General features: G+C 39.7%; 2 protein-coding genes across 4 annotated transcripts; one reads left to right on the plus strand and one right to left on the minus strand.

Annotated features, from left to right (window-relative positions):
* Positions 1-2,074: 2,074 nt before the first annotated feature.
* On the minus strand, positions 2,075-5,328 carry ctxn2 (cortexin 2). Of its 3 annotated transcripts, XM_069705705.1 has the most exons (3): positions 4,932-5,328; positions 4,493-4,822; positions 2,075-3,969 (listed from the first exon to the last, which is right to left on the minus strand). In XM_069705705.1, the coding sequence occupies exon 3, from the start codon at positions 3,898-3,900 to the stop codon at positions 3,655-3,657; it is 246 nt and encodes an 81-aa protein (XP_069561806.1). In that variant the 5' UTR covers positions 3,901-3,969; positions 4,493-4,822; positions 4,932-5,328; the 3' UTR covers positions 2,075-3,654. The 3 variants fall into 3 exon arrangements, with proteins under 3 accessions (XP_069561806.1, XP_069561807.1, XP_069561808.1); XM_069705706.1 differs by lacking the exon at positions 4,493-4,822 and having other exon boundaries at positions 4,959-5,328; XM_069705707.1 differs by lacking the exon at positions 4,493-4,822.
* Positions 5,329-9,753: 4,425 nt separating this feature from the next.
* Positions 9,754-19,739, plus strand: myef2 (myelin expression factor 2). The gene is made up of 17 exons (XM_069705729.1): positions 9,754-9,923; positions 10,994-11,196; positions 11,998-12,050; positions 13,030-13,037; positions 13,155-13,248; positions 13,551-13,742; positions 13,833-13,986; positions 14,109-14,158; positions 14,247-14,307; positions 15,904-16,026; positions 16,401-16,445; positions 16,537-16,641; positions 16,767-16,862; positions 17,091-17,150; positions 18,788-18,972; positions 19,161-19,212; positions 19,356-19,739. Exons 1-17 carry the CDS (start codon positions 9,814-9,816, stop codon positions 19,517-19,519), a joined length of 1,755 nt encoding a protein of 584 aa, XP_069561830.1. The 5' UTR covers positions 9,754-9,813; the 3' UTR covers positions 19,520-19,739.
* The last annotated feature ends 333 nt before the right edge of the window (positions 19,740-20,072 follow it).

Below are 20,072 nucleotides of genomic sequence, written 5' to 3' on the forward strand. Positions count from 1 at the left end.
GTAAAAAGTGAGATCTAAGAAGGACTTTTGGATGTTAGGTTATTAACTGGTTTCTGACTAAAAGTAGTGATCCTAAAATACAAAATTAAATAAGTGTGAGACTAAATGACTAACCAAGACAGTAAAACATTGTGTAAAGATCCTCTCTCTGCTAACTGTGTCACAGCCTGTACCCAAAACTAAAGTGACTTCTCAGGGGTCCGAGTTGCAGGAATGTGGATTTGGCAGAGGCACTGCTAAAGCCTATTCAAATCCAGTATTTAAAACAACTCATACACATGTATATATGTGACCCTGTAATGTTTAACGAAGGTCAAATTTGGCAGTTTTTTGGACTTTTTTTTAAAGATAATAAATACTAAAATGCTATTTAAAAAAAAAAAAAACTCTGCTTAAGTCATTTCCTTTCATTTGGCTAAGTGGGATCCCACTCTGTTTTGAGTCGTTTAATTTCAATCTTAATGGGTTTTTTTTCAAGTCAAAATGTATTTTAGATTTGTTTTTTATTTTAAAGTAATAGTAAACTGCAAATTACCAAGAAAATGATTTCCAAAACTGAGAGCAGTTTTGAAACAATTTAAAGTGAATTATTAAACCTAATACATCTATAATCATTAATAACTGTCATCAAACTTATACATATCATGGTAGGTAATCATTGGTGTCCAGTCATACAGGCTGAGAGGTGTTCAGAGGAGTTAAGTCCAAGTCTGAAACCCAACATAGCCTCAGATCAGTCTTCAGATTTGACATAACTGCTTTGACTTGAGATGTGACGTTGACTCCAGCTCATTTAAACACTTAAAAAAAAAAAAAAAATTCTGTTTCAAAATTTCATTTGAAAAATTAAATAAAAATATTGGCTACAATATTCACCACTGCACTGACTTCATTTGAAACTTTTTTGGGAAATTACTGCACTAAAAGTAGAATTAAAAGCACTTTGGGTAGCTTCCGTAACAAAAGGGCTATTATATCTCCCGGTCTTATCACAATAAATCAAGGACGTAGCTTGTGAGGTCCGAAGACCATAAGTAATAAACTCTTGATTGTTAATCAGGGAAGTTAAGGTTCATTATTTGCCCTAATCATTGGCCCTGTACTATGGATTCTGAAAACACACAGGTCCTTTTTTCTGTAAATCCAGCAGGCAAAGCGCATAACAGCCTTATTACTCCTGTGTCCCTACAGAAAAGAATTCATTAAAAGAAGAAAATATATTATCATTCTGATTATTTGTGATATCTATTTGCCGTTGCATGCATGAGAATCAAAGGAGATCATAATTCTTCATTTTGCATGCAAAAACGAGGTCAGTTGTCTCTACCTTTGTTCCAATCACAGAAGGGAAAGTGATTTATGGTATCTTAAATAAGCTTCAGACAGCAAACAAGCTGACTTAACAGTGAGATATGACAATACAAAGCAAAGCTGACACATTTGTTAACATTTTATAGGTGACCCCTGTGGGGTTAGTTCTTCTTCTATGTGGGCTTGCAGGCTGAGGAGAAAAATAACAACCTTTTTCCCACTAAAAATATGTTTCAGATAAGGATGTCACATTGGTGACAGAGATAATGGCGCAATAATGATTGCATTCCTGACGAATGATGTGTGTTGACAGAGGTGTGTGTTGTGGCCTCCTTCTGTGGACTGGCCACAAGAGGAAAAGCAGGTGTTGGCTCTGAAGCTCAAGACCTCTCTTATCACCACAAGATTGTCAATGGATGTCGGAGTGCATCACTTTCTGCTGCTGCATTAGCCCCTTTCTTTCTTTACAGTATGTACACTTAAACTCCTGTATGACAATCTACTCCTTCTGGTGTTATATAAAGAAAAAAAAATTGGATCACCTCTTTTTTATCCAGTGCTGCAATAAAGCAATCTCTTGCACCCTCTCTGTCTGTTGCCGCAGCGATGTCGGGCAACCACTGACAAAAGGCATGAGGAAATATGAGCCAGTGTTATTTCCTGTAATGTTCTAATGTGTAAAACTGATCTACGCTGCTCCACAGATTATAAATAAGAGATCCAAATGCAAAGACTGGACCAACAATATTTGAAGTGAAGAATTTCTATTTATTTCACATCATTGAGTCAAATGAAATCAATGAGAAATCTTTACCACCAGCTGAGCAAGCAACAGGCCTGTCATCATGATATGACACACACACACACACACACACACACACACACACACACACACACACACACACACACACACACACACACACACACACACACACACACACACACACACACACACACACAGAGGTGCTCTAATGTTTCTAGATGAAGGCACATAAACCCATTGAAGGTCACAGTAAGGCAGATTCACAGCAATAAGGAGAAACCATAGACCGTAAAAATTAGCAAAGGGACGATCCAGACTTTTGAACAGTCTGCCGTGTTAAAGAATCTCTGTTTCAAAATGTCCTGTCTTCCTCAGTCTGGAAGGAAGAGAGCAGGCGAGAAAGGTTGAGGATGGCTGAGAGGAGAGGAAAAAGAGATGTTCATGTGTAATGCTGACACATATCCCACCCCCTTTTTTTTTTTTTTTTTTCATGTGACCTTTTCCTTTGCGGACAGGTAGTGAGAGTTTCTCCTTGTCATTAGAAAACTAGCAGCGCTGAGTGATAGAGTCCATCCTTGTTTTTAATCCTCATTTCCCTTAAAAGTTCTTTGGCTTGATGTCGTCAGCCAACCTTCAGACAGAATGCTCGTCGGAGGGAACAATTTGACAATTCATAAAGCAACGTTATCATATGTCTTTTTAGACATACCATCCAGAGTAAGCAGTGTTTTTTTTTCTTCCACTCAGACATGTAATTGTGGCAACATACAGAATACCATCGCTCAAAAACAGCAGCAGTACAAACTCTTAAAGTTGATTTTGCATTATTTAGAAACAGTAACATCATAATGGAAATCACAGTTTGTTCAGTTGCCTTTCATTGCATGACTTCAGAAAACAAGACACCACAGAAAGGACCAATTTGTACACAGCAGCAGCAGCAGCAGCAGCATCCCTTTGTATCACCACCAGATTGGATTTGATTTGTCCACAAAGCACTGGTTTGACATAATACCCTGTAACCACCCTTATACATTCTTGTGCAGAACAGTTCTGCTGTGCAGAGGTGCCATCACTTCGTATTCCAGTCTAAGTTCACATAAGGAATCTTGTCCCTGAGTCTTCAAACTATATCTGAATAGTCCCACTGCTCCCTAATGTCCCACTGTGTTCCACGAACGTCCACCTCTTATCGCCACCTATCGTCTTACAGACATTCAGCTTGTAGGTATGGGTTAAAGGGAGCTTCAGCCAAGTTCTGTGTAAATCGATGAGCAGAGAATATGACACAGCACCTGCCTCGCACTTGGTCACACAAGCACACAACAAACATATAGTCACGTACAGTAGAGAGACTCTGGCTCTGAACTAACAATGCACGCATATTGCACAACATACACAGCTTCAGGGTCTCAGTTCGGTGCGTCACAGACAGATTTCTTCATGGTGTGTCAGCATCAGGTGCAATGGTTGTGCAGGGTTGTGGCTTGTGTGTGTGTTTGCATGTTTGTGTGTATGCATATGTTTTTCTATAGACATTTTTTATTGTGAGGACGTCTATGGATGTGTGTGTCCCTGTGTTAAGTCAGGGCGTACTCGAACGTCCCTTTCTCCAGTCCCTCAATACCGTCGGCCCAGTTGGAGGAGGGCATGCTGCTGTAAGGGTCCAGCAGGATCCTGAAACACCTCACTATCAGCAGCCCCAAGAACACCAGTAGCATCCCCACAAAAGCAAATGCTGTCTTCTGCTCCAGAGTCAGAGAGTGCGCCATCATGTCGTTTCCGCTCATGGCAGCAAGGGAGTGGTTGTAGTGGACGCTACTCATGGTAAACCAACATCTGGGTGCCTCATCTCTCCTCTGATAGGGTCAGGCGTTTAGAAGCCTGCATGTTACCTAGACAGAGGTTAAACGATGGCTTCAGTCTAGTGTTGTCTTGTCTTTTCTGCAGAGAGGATCCATTATGTCAACCTTTTGAAGTATTATCACAGTTGATGCATGCACTGCGTAGGCTGAGAGGAAGAAGAGTGCAGATATGGTAGAGGAAATATAGAAACTCCACATTTCAATGATGAGCTGACTAAAACATTAAAGGTTACAGGTATCTACACATAGGCTCTTTTGAATCAAACAAATGTCTGGAGACTTCAATCTCTCTCATGCCCCTCTGGGAATTTCGCCGAAAATTACAAAAAGCAAACATGAACTGAGGCGTGAGAGAAAGACTGCCAGAAAATGGATTCAGGAAGGCGAGCCAATGCCATGATTACATTCCTATAAGTCAGGTTGGAATTACAGTCTGTCGCAGTGCATAACCAGCTGTTAAACATAGGCAAAGTGGTGAGGAACCAATGGAATCATCGCATCTCATGAAGATGTGATGTTACGTGTGTTTGGTTTGGAAGAAAGGGATCTCTACCTGTTGCGTGCGAGCAGATGCCTGCCAGACAGTGTAATTCCATGAGACGGTGAGACCGCGATGGCAATTGACCTGACATAATCTCAAAATTGGTGTGGTCACACAAGTGGAAGTCTGCCTCTGTCATTCTTTTCCTTCCAAATCCTTCATACGAACACAAGCAGCAGGTGGCTCGAAGTGAGAGGAAGGGAGAGGGGGACGGGGGGGGGTTAGATGAGAGAGGGAGGATACATAGAGACAGGGACAGGGAAATGAACAGAGAGAATTGGGAAAGACAGACGAGGAGGAAGGAAGTGGAATGATGAGGAGGACACCGCACAAGTATGCATGCTGAGAGAGAGAAGAGAGAGGGAGGGAGTGAGGTAGGGTGAAAGAGAGAGACTGCATTGACAGATTCTCGAGTGAGGATGTCTCAGGGAAGAAAAAGTAGGCATCTCACCATCATTATCATGCCATCCTTACAGACCTGTTGCTGCCGTCTCTTGCCAACAACTCCTCCTTCTCGGAGCCCTCAGACATATGTCCATTAATCCATCCATTTCTGACATCCTGGACGTGCTGGGCTAACCGCTCATCTAAGCAAAAAAAAAAAAAAAAAAGCTAGCGGTAAAGAGAGACACAGAGAAGCAAAAGGGGAGGCTGGATCAAGCTGTTTATACGTGTCTCTTCTGAGAGATACAGCTCCTGTCTTCATGCTCCTTTACTTGCTGCCTCCTGCTCATTATCATTCTGTTTCTCTATCTCTCCCTCCAGGAGCACGCACGCTTGCTCCTGCTGCATGGCAACCACTTGTTAGTCTCACTCAGCTGCTCCACTGCCTCACTCATTCACAACATTTCCCCCCCCCCTCTCAGTAACTCCAGGATGGATGCAGCAGCACAACAAGCAATCTTCCTCTTCTGTTGCTCCTCTTTATTCTCCCCTCGCTGGCTCATTTGGCTTTTTGTCAGAACGTCTCCTCCAAAATCCAACGGGAATGTCATAGTTTTTGCCAGCAAGAGAAATGCTGCCTCTCACCGCTCCTGGCCAGTAAATGCTGCTGCAAAGGTATTTTTGGTACAGCACAGCATTATCCTCCAAGCCTGGTTTGATGATGTGTCTTTAATTGGTGCAGTTTGCTGTGGTCAAATCAAATTAGCTCCCCCCTGCTTAAAGGCTTACGAATGCAAGCTGCGTGGACATGCTGAGGCAGAAAAAAACTTCCGTTTAAACAGTTAGGACTGATGGTGATTGAAAAAGCAGCAGCAGGTCATCTGATTGCCCACTGTAACACAGTGCAGCAGTGAGGCGTCTGGCCATCTGTTTCGTTGTAATGCAGTGCAAATTCATATCAGCAATGTAGTTGTGTTTTTTTTTGTCACAGTGGTGCAGTGACTCGCATCTAAGGACAAGGCATGCCATGAGGGAGATGGTTATCACTGGTGTGTGATGTGTAATAATTCATACCGCCATTTTATTTTTTTCATTTGTTAACAGCAGATTAATTCCCTGAGAGAATATTCATGTCAAGGTTTATCCTTCTGCAATGTCTTCTGACTGTCTATTGCTGTTGTTGTTGATACTCGGCTGTGTTTGGGTGGGAAAAGGCAGTCTGGCACCTCTCATTAAAACATTTTTATTACACATTTATTTTACAGACAGTTCTTTGAAATTATAGAAGGAGATGTGACACTTTGCTGGCAATGAAATCATTAGACATTCCTCTTCCAACTTAAAAGACAAGGTTAAAATGGAAAACTCTTGGGTCACATTGCAATGGTTATTAACGGTGAAGGTACAGACCAGAATTGTATGTCATTACTATTGATCCATAGCAGTGCATTTTCTGTCAGAGAGGATTTCATAAGTCCACTCACATGGAAATGAACTTACACAAGGACATTTGCTTCTGAATTGCTTTTATCATATCTGTCAACAATCGGGACAAGCACATTTGCCTTTATTTGCATCTGAAGGTGTGCTGATGTGCTTTGGACTCTTTTGGCTCTCAAAGAGGAACTGTTGAGGCATTAACCTGTTGCATAAAGCATATTAGAATATTATCCAGTGCACACAGAACATGCGGTTTAAGATTGTTCGGCTTTTATCTCAGCCAGACTACAGTTCAGGACCGGAACTGATAGAGAACTGTAAAACAATGATTCTATGAACTGCTGTATCCCCTTTAACTTTAATGAATTTACCGCCACGCCCTTGTTTGATAATGAAGTCTGACAAGAAAGTACAGAGACAAATGCAGTGACATTTTTAATACTTATAGATTTTTAATACTTTACTATTCCTCCCTATTAGCCTAACTGCAGCAATTACTAATTCTCCTGGGCCTCACAACTTAATTACATTTACATGGTCCTTGAAAATAAAATTTTAACTTTGAAAGAATGGTTGTTTTGACAAAATAATAGATATTGTTAGTATAGACATACTTTCATGGAAGCCATTAGAAAGAGGAGCGTTTAGTAACTGTGAGAAATCAGATGCAAAGGCCTACTGTGGTTGGCAAAAATTTTAATCTGCAAATGTGGCAACATTTTGTCACTATTTCTATCTTGTTGGCATTTAAAAGAAAATCTCCAAATTGAACTAAATGATTCGTACTAAATTAGCTTGAAAAGTTATGACGTTCTTTTTTTTAGCAGTCTTGGAATGAATTGTGCAGCATTCACATGACGGATGTTTGCTCCCGTCAAGGAAATGTATTATCAGTTTATTGACCGGATTTTTCATTTACAGAGTAACGGGTGTTCTGTACTTTGTGTTCAAGGTTAACCTGTCTGCTGTGTTACAGATCAACCACGGTTGTAATCAAAAGGTTTTGCAACCCTTCCTTCATTACACCTCGCTTAACTGCTCCTGAATAAAGTGAAAAAAGAATGTATTATTATTTTTCATTTGTGAAGTTGCACAAGTTAAGTTTGTGACTAGTCTGCAGAAACCTCACCAGCCAAATCAAACGAACAGAAGTCAGACACATAACAAGGCAAACATCTGGGTTGTAGAAACTTGCCTGTTCATGTAGTTACTAAAGAGTTTGATGCCCATAAAAATAACTATTTGTACTTGGCAGTGTGAATTTGCAGGCTTGGCTGTTAATGATTTGGTCAGAGCAAATTAAATGATAACCCAATTTTGAAACAATTTGACTCTAGAGGTGAAGTCAAAATTTAATATTAATATGCAAGACTTGCTTTGAATTCTTGAATTCTTTTCAATCTTGTACAGTGTAAATCTACGGCTTGAACACAATTGTTATGGTGCTCTAACAAACCGGACAAAGTTTTCTGTGGAAGTACAACTGTTCGTTACTTTCAAAGGGGTTTCTGTGGTGGTGTAGTCTCACACTTGCTGAGCAGATTCCCTACAAATATTTGAGCAGATTGTATGAAGATATGGAAATTTTTCCTCTGGTAGAATAAAAGTGCATCAATCAGTAGTTTCAGGAATGATGAATTGGCTCGGCTCTGTATTATAATCAATACGACGGGACATGTATAGTCTGACACTGTGAGTGTGCTGCCTGGAATATTGTAATTTATAAGTCTTCCTGGTACTGCTGTATGAATTATACAGACTGAAATTAGAACATTAATTAGCATAATTAAGTCCTGTCATTAACATAACAACAGTTGCAGAGTACTCATAACCAGGTCCAACAGGAGAGAGCACATTTCACCTTTTTTAAAAACACTTCATTGGCTCCCTGACCGTTTTAGAATAGATTTTACAATTGTAATGCTCACTTATAAGGCTCGCAGGGAGCTGGTGCCCTATATATATATATATATCATATTATATTATATTATAATATATAGTGGACCTCCTGTCACCCCTACGAGCCTCTGGTAGGTCGTTCCTGACCGCACCTCGAACTAACCACAAAACTAAAGGTGACCAGGCATTTTCTGTTCAGGCCCCTCAGTTATGGACCGACCTGCCAGAGGTGATCAGGGATGCTGACACACTGTTTTCTTTTAAGTCACTCTTAAAAATGCACTATTTTAGACTTGGTTTTTGTTGACTGCCTTTTTATTTTATTTTATTGATTGACTGTCTGTTTTATAGTGTTTTGTTTCTGTTGTGTTGTATCATTATATTTTATACTGTTGCATATTGTGTTTTAAATGTAAAGCGCTTTGTAACTTGTTTTTAAAAAGAAGTTGTGATGTGCATGGATCAAACTACGGTGCACATGTGTTTTGATCTGGTTCTTCTGGAGTCTCGGTGCTGTTCAGACACACAACCATTACAAGATAGCACTTCCTACAATTCACTTGATCTCTTGTAGTTGTCCACTAACTCCTGAGAAAATCTCCATTTTAAAATATACATTCAGTTATTACTGGAAATTTATTCTTCACGTTTTTCATGTACACGTGCTCTGTAGAGGACTGACCCAAAAGAAACACGATTAATTATTGGATTTTAAAAAAAAGAAAAAAAAAAAAGATATTTTCATTATAATATTTCCAATAATTTCAAGAGAATTACAGGAAACTACAAGACCTGTAAAATAAAGGGTCACCAAACATTTCTCTCAAAGCAGGACTGACATGAACAATCTTTTTGACTATCCCATTTAATTTGTGCTCATTAAACACTCCCCATGACTCCAAACTCTACTCTATTCTATTCTATTGTTATATTCTATTCTATTCTGTTCTATTCTATTCTGTTCTGTTCTGTTCTATTCTGTTCTGTTCTATTCTGTTCTGTTTTATTCTATTCTGTTCTATTCTGTTCTATTCTATTCTGTTTTATTCTATTCTATTCTGTTCTGTTCTATTATATTCTGTTCTATTCTGTTTTATTCTGTTCTATTCTATTCTGTTCTGTTCTATTCTGTTCTATTCTATTCTGTTATATTCTATTCTGTTCTATTCTATTCTGTTCTATTCTATTCTGTTATATTCTATTCTATTCTGTTCTATTCTATTCTGTTATATTCTATTCTATTCTGTTCTATTCTGTTCTATTCTATTCTGTTCTGTTCTATTCTGTTATATTCTATTCTGTTCTATTCTGTTTTATTCTATTCTGTTCTATTCTGTTCTATTATATTCTATTCTATTTTGTTTTATTCTATTCTATTCTGTTCTATTCTATTTTGTTCTATTCTGTTCTGTTCTATTCTGTTCTGTTCTATTATATTCTGTTCTATTCTATTCTGTTCTATTCTATTCTATTCTGTTCTATTCTATTCTATTCTATTCTATTCAGCCAGGCTGCCTAGCAACAGCTCCCAAATCTCGCGTTGCCCGCACAAAGTCTTCAACTGCACATTTTTGAACTGCGTAGCGACAGCGGGGCAAACAAACCTCGACATGGCAGATGTTGTAACTCTTGACGAGGAGCCGAAGCTTGAAGAATCACCTTCACCTGTCAAGTCCGAAACCGACGAGACATCTCAAGAAACACCCAATGGCGTGAAAACGTAAATATAAAAAGAAGGACGTTTTGTCCTTTCAGTCCCGTGTAGCTCGTTAGCTGGCGTAGCTAAAATGGAGTCCTAGCTAACAATAGCCAAAAGCCCTATAACCCTTTGTGGTCTTAAAAAAAACAAATAAAAACAAATAAACTGCAACGTGAACTACCTGCCTGGTGGATATTATGTTTACTGTTAACATTAGTCCATCAGTGAGCTGTACAATATATTCTCGGGAGTCTCGTAATACAACAGTTGTGTTTAGCTCGACTGTTAGCTGAAGCTAAACACGAGTCTTGACATTCAACCGCTCGTTAGACTTTCACAACGTAAATCCGGCCGATACTCCGAGTTATTGTGATTAAAACCCACTCGGGTTTGGTTTGTAGACGTCGTTTCAGGCTCGGATTGCGTGATTCGCTCTCCCGCGCCAACAATACCGCGACGTTAGCCGCTAACAAGGACCGCGAGGCTGCACAGGAAGCTGAATTAACGCCATTTTTAAGTCTTGAAATGTCACGATTATAAATATTCAGAGTTTAAACGGTAAATTTAAACCAGAAACACTTTTTTTTTTTAATCAAATGTCTTGTTCGGTTACAACTCTAGTCGCTGAGAGTTTTTTTTTTTTTTAATATTTAAAGTTTGCACGATCAGAAGTTCAAACATCTTATTGCTCCCCTTTGATTTGTGTATTGTTTTTGTAAGATTTAACCAGCCTGCACGACTAGACCTAAAGGAGTAGAGGAATAAAGGAGTAGAGGAAGTGGTTCCGGACGTACTCGGATACGAAGACATGTATGAAGGCGCTGAACCCATTAAGAGCCTTAAAAGCAAGTAAAAAAAAAACAACAACAACAAAAAGAAGCGTTTTTAGACTCAATCCTCAGCGTTACAAGCAGCCAGGGCGCTAAACTGGTGATCTTGTGTTGGTTTTTGTTGATACTCTGGTTGCAGAGTTTTTGTACAAAGCTGCAGCCCCCTCCCCTTTTTTTTTTTTTTTTTTTCCTCCAGAATAAAAGTGTGTTAAAATGGCGGCTCTCTGGCTCTCTGACCTGCAGCTCTGTGCATTTTTGCAGGGATGCTGAAGAAAATTCTTCTTCCAACGAAAAGTATGACGCTAAAGACAAGTCCTCTGGGAGCAGAAGAGGAAACCGCTACCATCCCTACAAAGACAAACATGGCGGCGAAAAGAAGGGTGGTCATAGGAACCGGGTGTTCATCAGCAATATCCCCTATGACATGAAGTGGCAGGCAATTAAAGATCTCATGCGCGAGAAAGGTAATGTCCCCAGTGATGGGGACGGTGTCTCCCACTTCTCTCTGTCTCTTCAGCTGATTAGAAGTTCTTGAACTTTTTTTGTTTTTGTTTGTCACCAGATGGTACATCCTGCTTCTAGTATTAGTCAATTCGTTTGTAGCTTTTTTTTTTTTTTTTTTTTTTTTCTTTTTTTGGATGTATTTAGTGCAGATACTAAGGCACCAACATTAGTGTGATTTTTAGGTTATTGGTTTTTTTTAATTAAAACAAATTTGGATGGATACCAATATAGTTTGGGCTGATATGTATTTGAGAAAAGGAAGATGAACTTAGTCATATTGTCACTTGTTTTATGGCATTGCCAGCTCCAAAATGTAACCTCAACCCTGTAGTAGAATTGATTGTTGAATGTTTTTGTTGCATCTGCTGAAGGTGAATCTTGATGATATGAATGACAATATTGCAATGTTTTACCTTCTGAATTATGGGGGTCTCAAGTGGCCTTTTCAAGGGTCAAAGGTCAGTTTATAACTCTCAACTGCCATGAATGGAATCTGTTGACAAACTGATCATGTTGAAGTCTTTTGAATTTCCCAGGTTTGATGTAGCTGTGTTTCTCTCTGGCCTTGGCCTTTGGGTGTCTCGGTCACTGCCCAGAAAGGCATGGTGTTGTCTGGTGGGATGTTGGTCTGGGCTGACTGTTGATCATTAATGGGACATCTCCATCTGTAGCGGCATTGCCAAGGCCAACAGCGACTTGAAGACTTGGTGACTTAAATTCCTTTGTTCTTTTGGTATTTTTCCTTTGTATGTCTCATGTAGTTGGTGAGGTTACATACGTGGAGCTCTTTAAGGATGCAGAAGGAAAGTCAAGGGTAAGTGATGTGGCCAACTTGCTGCACGAGGTTTTAAATGCCCTCAGCAGGCTTTTATTAATCAAGTGTTCTTTTAGGCTCTGATCCTTTGGGTCTACTGAACTGGAGATACTGTAGGTTGTGTTTAGAGCCTGATAGGTGGCTAATGATTGATATTCATTTGAAAGGGAGATGTCCTGTTGATTTTGGAAAAGTAGCCTAATGAACTTACCCAAGAGTACACTTTTGCTTTTGTTGTTGTCATTTCAATTGGTTTAAAAGTTTGTTTGTTTAGCCATTTTCCAAAGGGAAATGTGGGTTGTGTGATTTGTCTCATTGATTGACCCTCATGTCTCAAAATCTCTTATTACAATTCTGTTATATGGCACAGTTTTCTCTACAGTGGACCAAAACAGACTTGAAATACATTGTAGTGTTTTTGAACGGTTACGTTTTTAAATTAAATGGCAAAAATGCTTATTATGGCTTAAAAGATGAACCACACTATTTTTTTCTTTTATTAAAGTCAAAACTGGTTACGCCTAAACTTTGTATTAAATAAATTGGTAATGGCATTTAAAGAAAAATCTTCTACCATGATAATTGTGTCCAATTCAAAACCTTAAAATGTTTTAGGTAAATTTAAATGCACAGGTGTCTGTAAGTATTTTTTCCAGAACTTTTATAAATGCAATTTAATATTGCTTATGTAGTATTTGAAACGTATCAATTGTCAGCATTGTTTATAATGTATATCATTTTTTTTTTAAATTGCTTTTAGTAGACTTTATATCTTGTTTGCTGTAGACTTACACACAACCTAAAATCTGCTGGTTCAAACCAGCAGGTAAATTATGGCCAACATGCACTGTAGAAAAATAGTACAAGCATGTTCATACATTAGATTTTTTTTTTATGTCCCGGTGGTTTGTCTTGATTTTAATTGTATTTTGTTCACTCCATGTGTGCTACCTGGACTCCTATGACGCCCCCTGGTTAGGGTTGTGGGTAAGAAGCTACCTTACTTTCTCATGGAGTATGGAACTTTTTTTTTTTATTATTTTTTTTTTTTATGTTGTGTGTTCATGGACTCATCTGGTGCCTCCATTTGCCCTCATTCAACAGTGTGGTGGAGTTCAAAGATGAGGAATTTGTGAAGAAGGCAGTGTTAACTATGAATAAGCATGACCTAAGTGGAAGACCACTCAACATCAAGGAGGTGAGGACCAAATTGTGTTTAAATCATTAGAGCAAATCTGAGCCCTTTTGATTATAAAGGTTTTGTTTTTTTTGTTTTTTTTTAAGGCACAAATGCTTATTTTGGCTTTGAGAAGTAAATAAATAATTTTTTGCCTATACTTAATATACATGTTGGTCTTCTCTGTAAGACCGACTGACACATTCTTTTCCATGTTGCTCTTTTCGTACAAAGTAAAAAAAGAGTTGTAAGTGGTCATAAATAACTATATTTTATGCACTTAAGTGTTTTTGAATTAAATTGTAATCCATTTCTTATTTAAGGACCCAGATGGGGAACATGCCCGGCGTGTGCTGCAGCGCATGGGAGGAGGTCAACAGGGAGGCCGTGGGCAGGACATGGGGCCGGGTGGGATGAACGTCCCGCCCTCCATTGCCAACAATCCGAACATCCCCCCTGAGGTCATCATTGCGCTGCAGGCTGGGCGGCTGGGGAACACGGTCTTCGTGGCGAATGTGAGGACTTAGCAAGTAATCATTTCCAAATGTAGCTTGTGATGATTATTTATGTCAAAGTGAGCGTGTTGTGTTTGGTTTGTCCTACAGTTGGATTTCAAGGTGGGCTGGAAGAAGTTAAAGGAGGTGTTCTGCATGGCAGGTGTGGTGAAACGAGCGGATGTCAAAGAGGATAAAGATGGCAAGAGTCGTGGGATGGGAACGGTGACCTTTGAGCAGTCGCTGGAGGCTGTGCAGGCCATATGTATCCTTCAAAATTAAATGTAAATTTAGTCAAAAGAAAGAAGAAGAAAAAAACCCAGAAATAGGCACACAGAGGAATGCTTTACAATTTTACTGTGACCGTCTCCTTGACTCAGGACTCAGCCATGTTCAATGGACAGATGCTCTTCGACAGACAGATGCATGTTAAAATGGTATGTTATTGTTAGTTCTTGTATAACTAAAGCTGTGCAAAGGATGTGAAAATGAACAAAGATGAACATTGGTTCTGTGGTCTTGCAGGATGAGAAATCTCTTCCGCCTGATGATTTCCGTCAAGTCGAAAAAACATCTCAGTTGCCACGTGAGTACAGTTGTTGATATCAAACTCAAAACCTGAGTAGTAAGTTCCTGGTATTGAGTATAGCTCGCACATTGTTCAGTACCTCCAGGAAATTGCAGGGCCTTGTAATTTACAAAATTCCAATGATTTCCTTCTATTCAAAGTACACGAAGCTCTGCTGAGGGCATTACAGAACATCGTAAGCCATCCAAACAAAATGTGCTTTATCAAGAAAAAGAACTCCTTATCAGTCAGCAATGCTCTTCTATCTCTTCTCCCATCACCGAAACAAACCACATGTCTGTTGACTGGGGAAAAAAACCGCAAACCTGGATGTGATGGGTTAATGGAAAATGTGGTCGTTTCATGATAGTTACACAACCAAATTCAGTTTTAAATGACCCGACAGTTTCATTTGTACTTTGTCTTTAGGATGTGTTAAATTAATATTCTTTTAGAAGCATTTAGAGACCTTATTTTTACAGAGGACGTACCTCATATATTCTGTACTACAGACGGTCTATTTTGTAAAGCTACATCACTTTAATAACTCGGCAATTTTAACTTTAAACCAATGGTTCTTTTTAAGTTCAGAGTGTAACAGATGGAACATAAATATGATTCCACCTATTTATGTTACGTGCATGTATCCAAGACAGCGATTACATATAACTCTGTCATTACTTGGTTGAAGTTGAAAAAACCCTTTTTATCCTTGCAATTTTACTGCAGAAAAAATAATAATAAAAACAAAAAAATGGCATCTCAATTTTTAAGAAAAGCTGCTGAAAAATCAACACTTTATTAATGCAGCAATTACAAGAAAATTCTGTAAAATTCTGGATGGACTGATTGTCTGTTTAAGTGGATTATACCCTCTGGGAATAAATGACACGTTTGAACACGTTTAGAAAATTGCATAGATATTTGCTTTGATGTTAAAAAAAGAAGTCTAAATATGTTGATGTTGTCTCCGGTCTGCATCCTGCTGCACACAAAGACGTGATCAAAGAAATAGACTGCAGTTAAGTGTTTTTAACACATGAACAGTTTTAAAAGGTGGAAATAATTGTGTGTTTCTCTGCTTGCATATATATGTATATATTACTAACTTTTTCTGAAGGTCTTTGTATTAAAAGACCTGTCCGTTAATTAGAGTTGTAGCAGTTTCCCATCATATGGTGTACTTGGTATTTGTGAAGTGGACTGAGCTGTGATGACTGCGCTGAAGTAAAAACTGAGACTAAAATTAGATCTGAAATATTTCACGAATTTAACCATATGACCACTGGTGTACAAATAACATCTGTTGTACCCAACAGCAATGTCGGTGTAGCTTTTAGTGTTTAGTATGCTTTGAGCTGTGCTTCATTCTTGAGGCTTGGTGCATTGCAGATGCACTAAAAGATCAAGACACGTCCTGCCACATTTCGTTTTGTACTCGACAACTTTGCATTAAGTGCACAAAATTCTCAACGTCTGTTGTGATCAATGCCACTAGTATGACTGATTATTAATTCAACTCCAGATGTTGATGTGATATATAACCTGATTTGTTATTGGTGCTTGTAATTTAGTTAAAATGTCCCCTTTTCCCCCTGTGTATTGTTTGTGTAGGGGGCCTTGGTGGTATTGGACTGGGACTGGGGCCTGGAGGCCAGCCTATAAATGCCAACCGTATGAGCGGTGGTGGTGGAGGAGGAGGGGGCGGCGGCGGCATGGGCTCCATGGGACCTGGAGGTCAGTCACCTTTTGAACTAGTTTTGGTTGGTGTTGGGCAGAAAATGCTCTCACGAATAGGAATGCTTATATACTGTGTTGCAAAACCGTCTGTCTCTCCAAGGAAGTGCTGCCTTTGGCTGACCAACTCGGGGCAGTATTAATCCACAGCTTTCAACATCTGTATTATGCTGGAAAAGAAAGCATACGCAGTTAATGTATAAACCACTCAAGCATCTTCTTTTGGCTGACATTTACGTGGCTCGTGTTTCGAGTCCGACGTAGCCTCAATATTCGTTAAGGAGACAAGAGAAACACAGCTCCTACTAGATGGCTTTTCATACATGTTGCGTTGTGCTTCGACGTAGCCTGATTGCCATCCTCTTCTGCCACAGGTATGGATGTTTCAGGATTTGGTGGGATGAACAGACTTGGAGGAGGTAAGGTTTTTGCTACCGTTGGTACGTTTTCCCAATGAAAGGCCATCGCTAAGGGGACTGTGATGTTCAAACTTGGCGCTGCTTCCGACAGGAATGAGTGGTGGTGGTGGTGGTGGAGGCTTTGGCGCTATGGAGAACATGGGCAATATGGGCAGCTTTGGAGGGAGAGACATGGCACCAGTGGGCAGAATGGGTGGTAAGGGAGTGTTGTCACTCACACTGGACAGAGATGAGGTTCAGTTTCATGTCAGTATTTTGTAAATGCGACGTTGTGTTCCAGGTAACTTCAATCTAAGGTCACTTTTATTTCTTTGTGTTGAGATATGTACCGGGCAGGGATGGGTGGAATGGATCGGGACTTTGGCCACAGTGACATGGCAATGAATCGTGGATTTGGGGACTCTTTTGGAGGAATGGGTAAGTTATATTCTGACTTCAGACAGTCCTGAATTCCTTTCATATTTAAACACCAGACACAGTGGGTGTTATGCAGGTTCCTCCGTGTGGTTTGGTTTTGAGTTGTGATGGGAGATGCTTTTTTCTCAGTGTGCTTTTCTGTCCTGAGACTGTTTGTATTTGTTGTTGTGACATTGTTGCATTACCTTTTTCTCTAATCCACACCAACTTGCATTCTCTCCTTTTTAGGTGGAGGTTTTGGAGGAGGCTTGGGCAGTGGTGGCATGGGGCACATGGGGACTGGAATAGGTACAGGACATATTAAATCAGTTCTTTTACTGCAGTGTATATATGCATATTAGATTGGCGGGTACTTTTAAACTACAGTACACTATCACAACCAAGGGACTTTACTGTTGACGTTTGAATTTTATTAGATCATTTTATGGTCTTTTGAGATTTTATACAGCCAGTCCTGTAATAGTAAAAACAAAATGTACCTTGATGTAGTAAGTCATTGAGTGTCATGACTTGCTGAAAAGTTGTTGGGTCACGAGGAGGCCTAGTGGTCGAAGAGACTGTCCTTTTAATGAGAGATGACCCCAGTCAAATACTGGTGTATGAAACAAACTTCAGTCGGATCAACATTGAGCTACACGGACAACATTGGGACGTGTGTGTGAATGATATCGTGGCCACAGGGGCAACAGAAAGACTCTTTCCCGTGTAACGTTTATTACAGTCCGACTCGAGTTATTTTTGTTTAGCCTCGATCCCATCCTTTTCTGTTTGATAACTGCTGATAGTCTGATCGGATACTTACATTTACTGACATGTTTTATATGTACCAAGTGCCCGGAGAGGCTCAGTATACCAGTGCAAGACATAATTTATCACATTTTGAATGGCACATCCAGCGAAATGCAGAGAGCAGGCAGAAATGGACACAACAGTAGAGAAAAGATCAGGTTTTAATCCGCTTTGTTTTAGCTGAAATAACCCATTACATGTCCTAGTTTATTATAAACTAAACTGCTGTAGAACTATGAAGAAAAAAAATGTCGTGTGTGTGTGGCTCGCCACCAAATGTTTTTGCCAAGAATGAAGAACCCTTATTTGCACTGGGTGTGCATTGAAATGTTTGAATATTTCACAGGTCTTGCAATACATGTTTGGTATGGTATGAGCATGTCTTGCCTTTATTTGCATTTTTTTTGGGGGGGGGGGAATTCAGTCAACAGTGAACATGGCATTCTTTAAAGATAAATGCCATTTCATCACAGTCCTGCGTATATTACTTGATATGTTGGTGTCGTCAATGCCAGTGGCTCCATGAATGAAAATTGCTGCAATTCCTGACTTATCAGGGTTTCATCCGTTGTTTCCAGTGTTTTACTGGAAAGTGCTCCAGTGGCTCCTCATTGATATTTTCTCATGATGATGTCAGCACCATTATGTATGAAAAGCCTTTATCTTGGACACGTACGGTTGTGGACGAAAAAAAAACGGGAAATGGAGTGTTGCCGAATTTTTGGATCCACAAGATCATTTACGTAACATCTATTGACTCTCCTCCTTGTGGAGTTTGTTTGATGACCAAGAATACAAACCGAAAAAGTCTGCACCTCCTGTTTAAACAGTGTCACGGTGACAATGGAGTCTGTGATCGCTGGTGCTTTGGAGTAAAATAACGATCCAGGTCTACAGTGTTAATATAAACTCCAGCTACATGTCATTAAACTAACTTGATGAAAAGCCACGTGAAAAGGTTGAACCTGTGCATACTACCCTGTTACACACACTTCACATGGGTTTGATTTGCTCTCTCAAGTTAGGTGTGTTTCTTTGTGTGTGTGTGTGTGTGTGTGTGTGTGTGTGTGTGTGTGTGTGTGTGTGTGTGTGTGTGTGTGTGTGTGTGTGTGTGTGTGTGTGTGTGTTCATTGTAGGTGGTGGAATGGGCAATATGTCGATGGACCGGATGGGCTCCACCTTTGACCGTTTGGGCATGTCCGGAATGGACATGAACCGCGGCTTCGGTGGCTACGGAGGTGGAGGCCAAGGCCACATGGGTGGAGGCATGTCTGACAGAGGCTCTGGGTCCAAAGCAGGCTGCCAGATTTTTGTGAGAAATGTAAGTGTGGGTTAGATAAATGATCATTTTAATGATAAGCATATTTGACCTCTCAGTCACTTGTGATGTATTTGCACTTTATACTTTATTGATGTCAGTTTTTCCATTTGCTTGAATGTTGTCATTTAGCTTGTATAATATATTAATGGCGACAAGTGTATTGACTGAAGTGAACGTTGCTGTTGCAGCTGTCCTATGATCTGACATGGCAAAAGCTGAAGGAGAAGTTCAGCCACTGTGGTACGTGTTTTGCAAATTGTCCAGTATGATTTGTTGCTTAACCACCTGAGCACTTCATGAATGGCCGTTGAAGACACAATTGACAGGTTTTGAGTTTCAGGTGAAAAGGGTTTGAATTTGTTGCTCATTCTTGTCTCGTGCAGGTCAAGTGATGTTCGCAGAAATCAAGATGGAAAATGGAAAGTCAAAGGGATGTGGCACAGTGAGATTTGATTCCGCTGAGAGCGCCGAGAAGGCCTGCAGGATGATGAATGGAACCAAGATCAATGGCCGAGAGGTGGACGTCCGCATCGATCGTAACGCCTAGAGCTTTTATACTGTAGAAGTTAAGCTAACACACTTACACATTCAGCCCCCTTGCCAATGAGCTTTTGTTTTGTTTTAAAAACACAATTATTTCATATCTCCGTGTCCACGGTTTCAGTTTTTGTTTATATATACCACATAGCTATTTTATCTTTGTTTTGTAAACCCTTTTTAATTGGTTGGGCAGTTCATTTGAACGAATAAACTTTTTAATTTTTAAACCTGGTGGTTGTAAACTTCATCAAAGTCTTAAAGTTGTTCTTCATCTCGTAAACTGTTCCCTGAGGTGTTGCTCTATTAAGCGTTATTGCTCAACACTGCTGTACATCGGTCTCTTAAAAGTTGGGCAAATTCCACAGCAATCACAAAAGCAGGCATCTGTGGAAAATTTATTTCATAAGGTGGCCTTCAATGCTTATTACAGGAAGCTATGTAGTTTTCCAGAGCTCCCGGATGGGTGGATGTTTCAGAGGGACTGTTGGTTATATAGATGTAGTTATAATTGTAGATCAGTGTCTAAAGTCCATGTAAACAAGAAAGTCCATTGCAGGTAG

Source organism: Brachyistius frenatus, unplaced genomic scaffold, assembly GCF_029030835.1.
Source record: "Brachyistius frenatus isolate BFR_SWC_R1_liver_20210118 unplaced genomic scaffold, ASM2903083v1 Contig_58, whole genome shotgun sequence".
In the NCBI taxonomy this organism is placed as follows: Eukaryota; Metazoa; Chordata; class Actinopteri; family Embiotocidae; genus Brachyistius; species Brachyistius frenatus.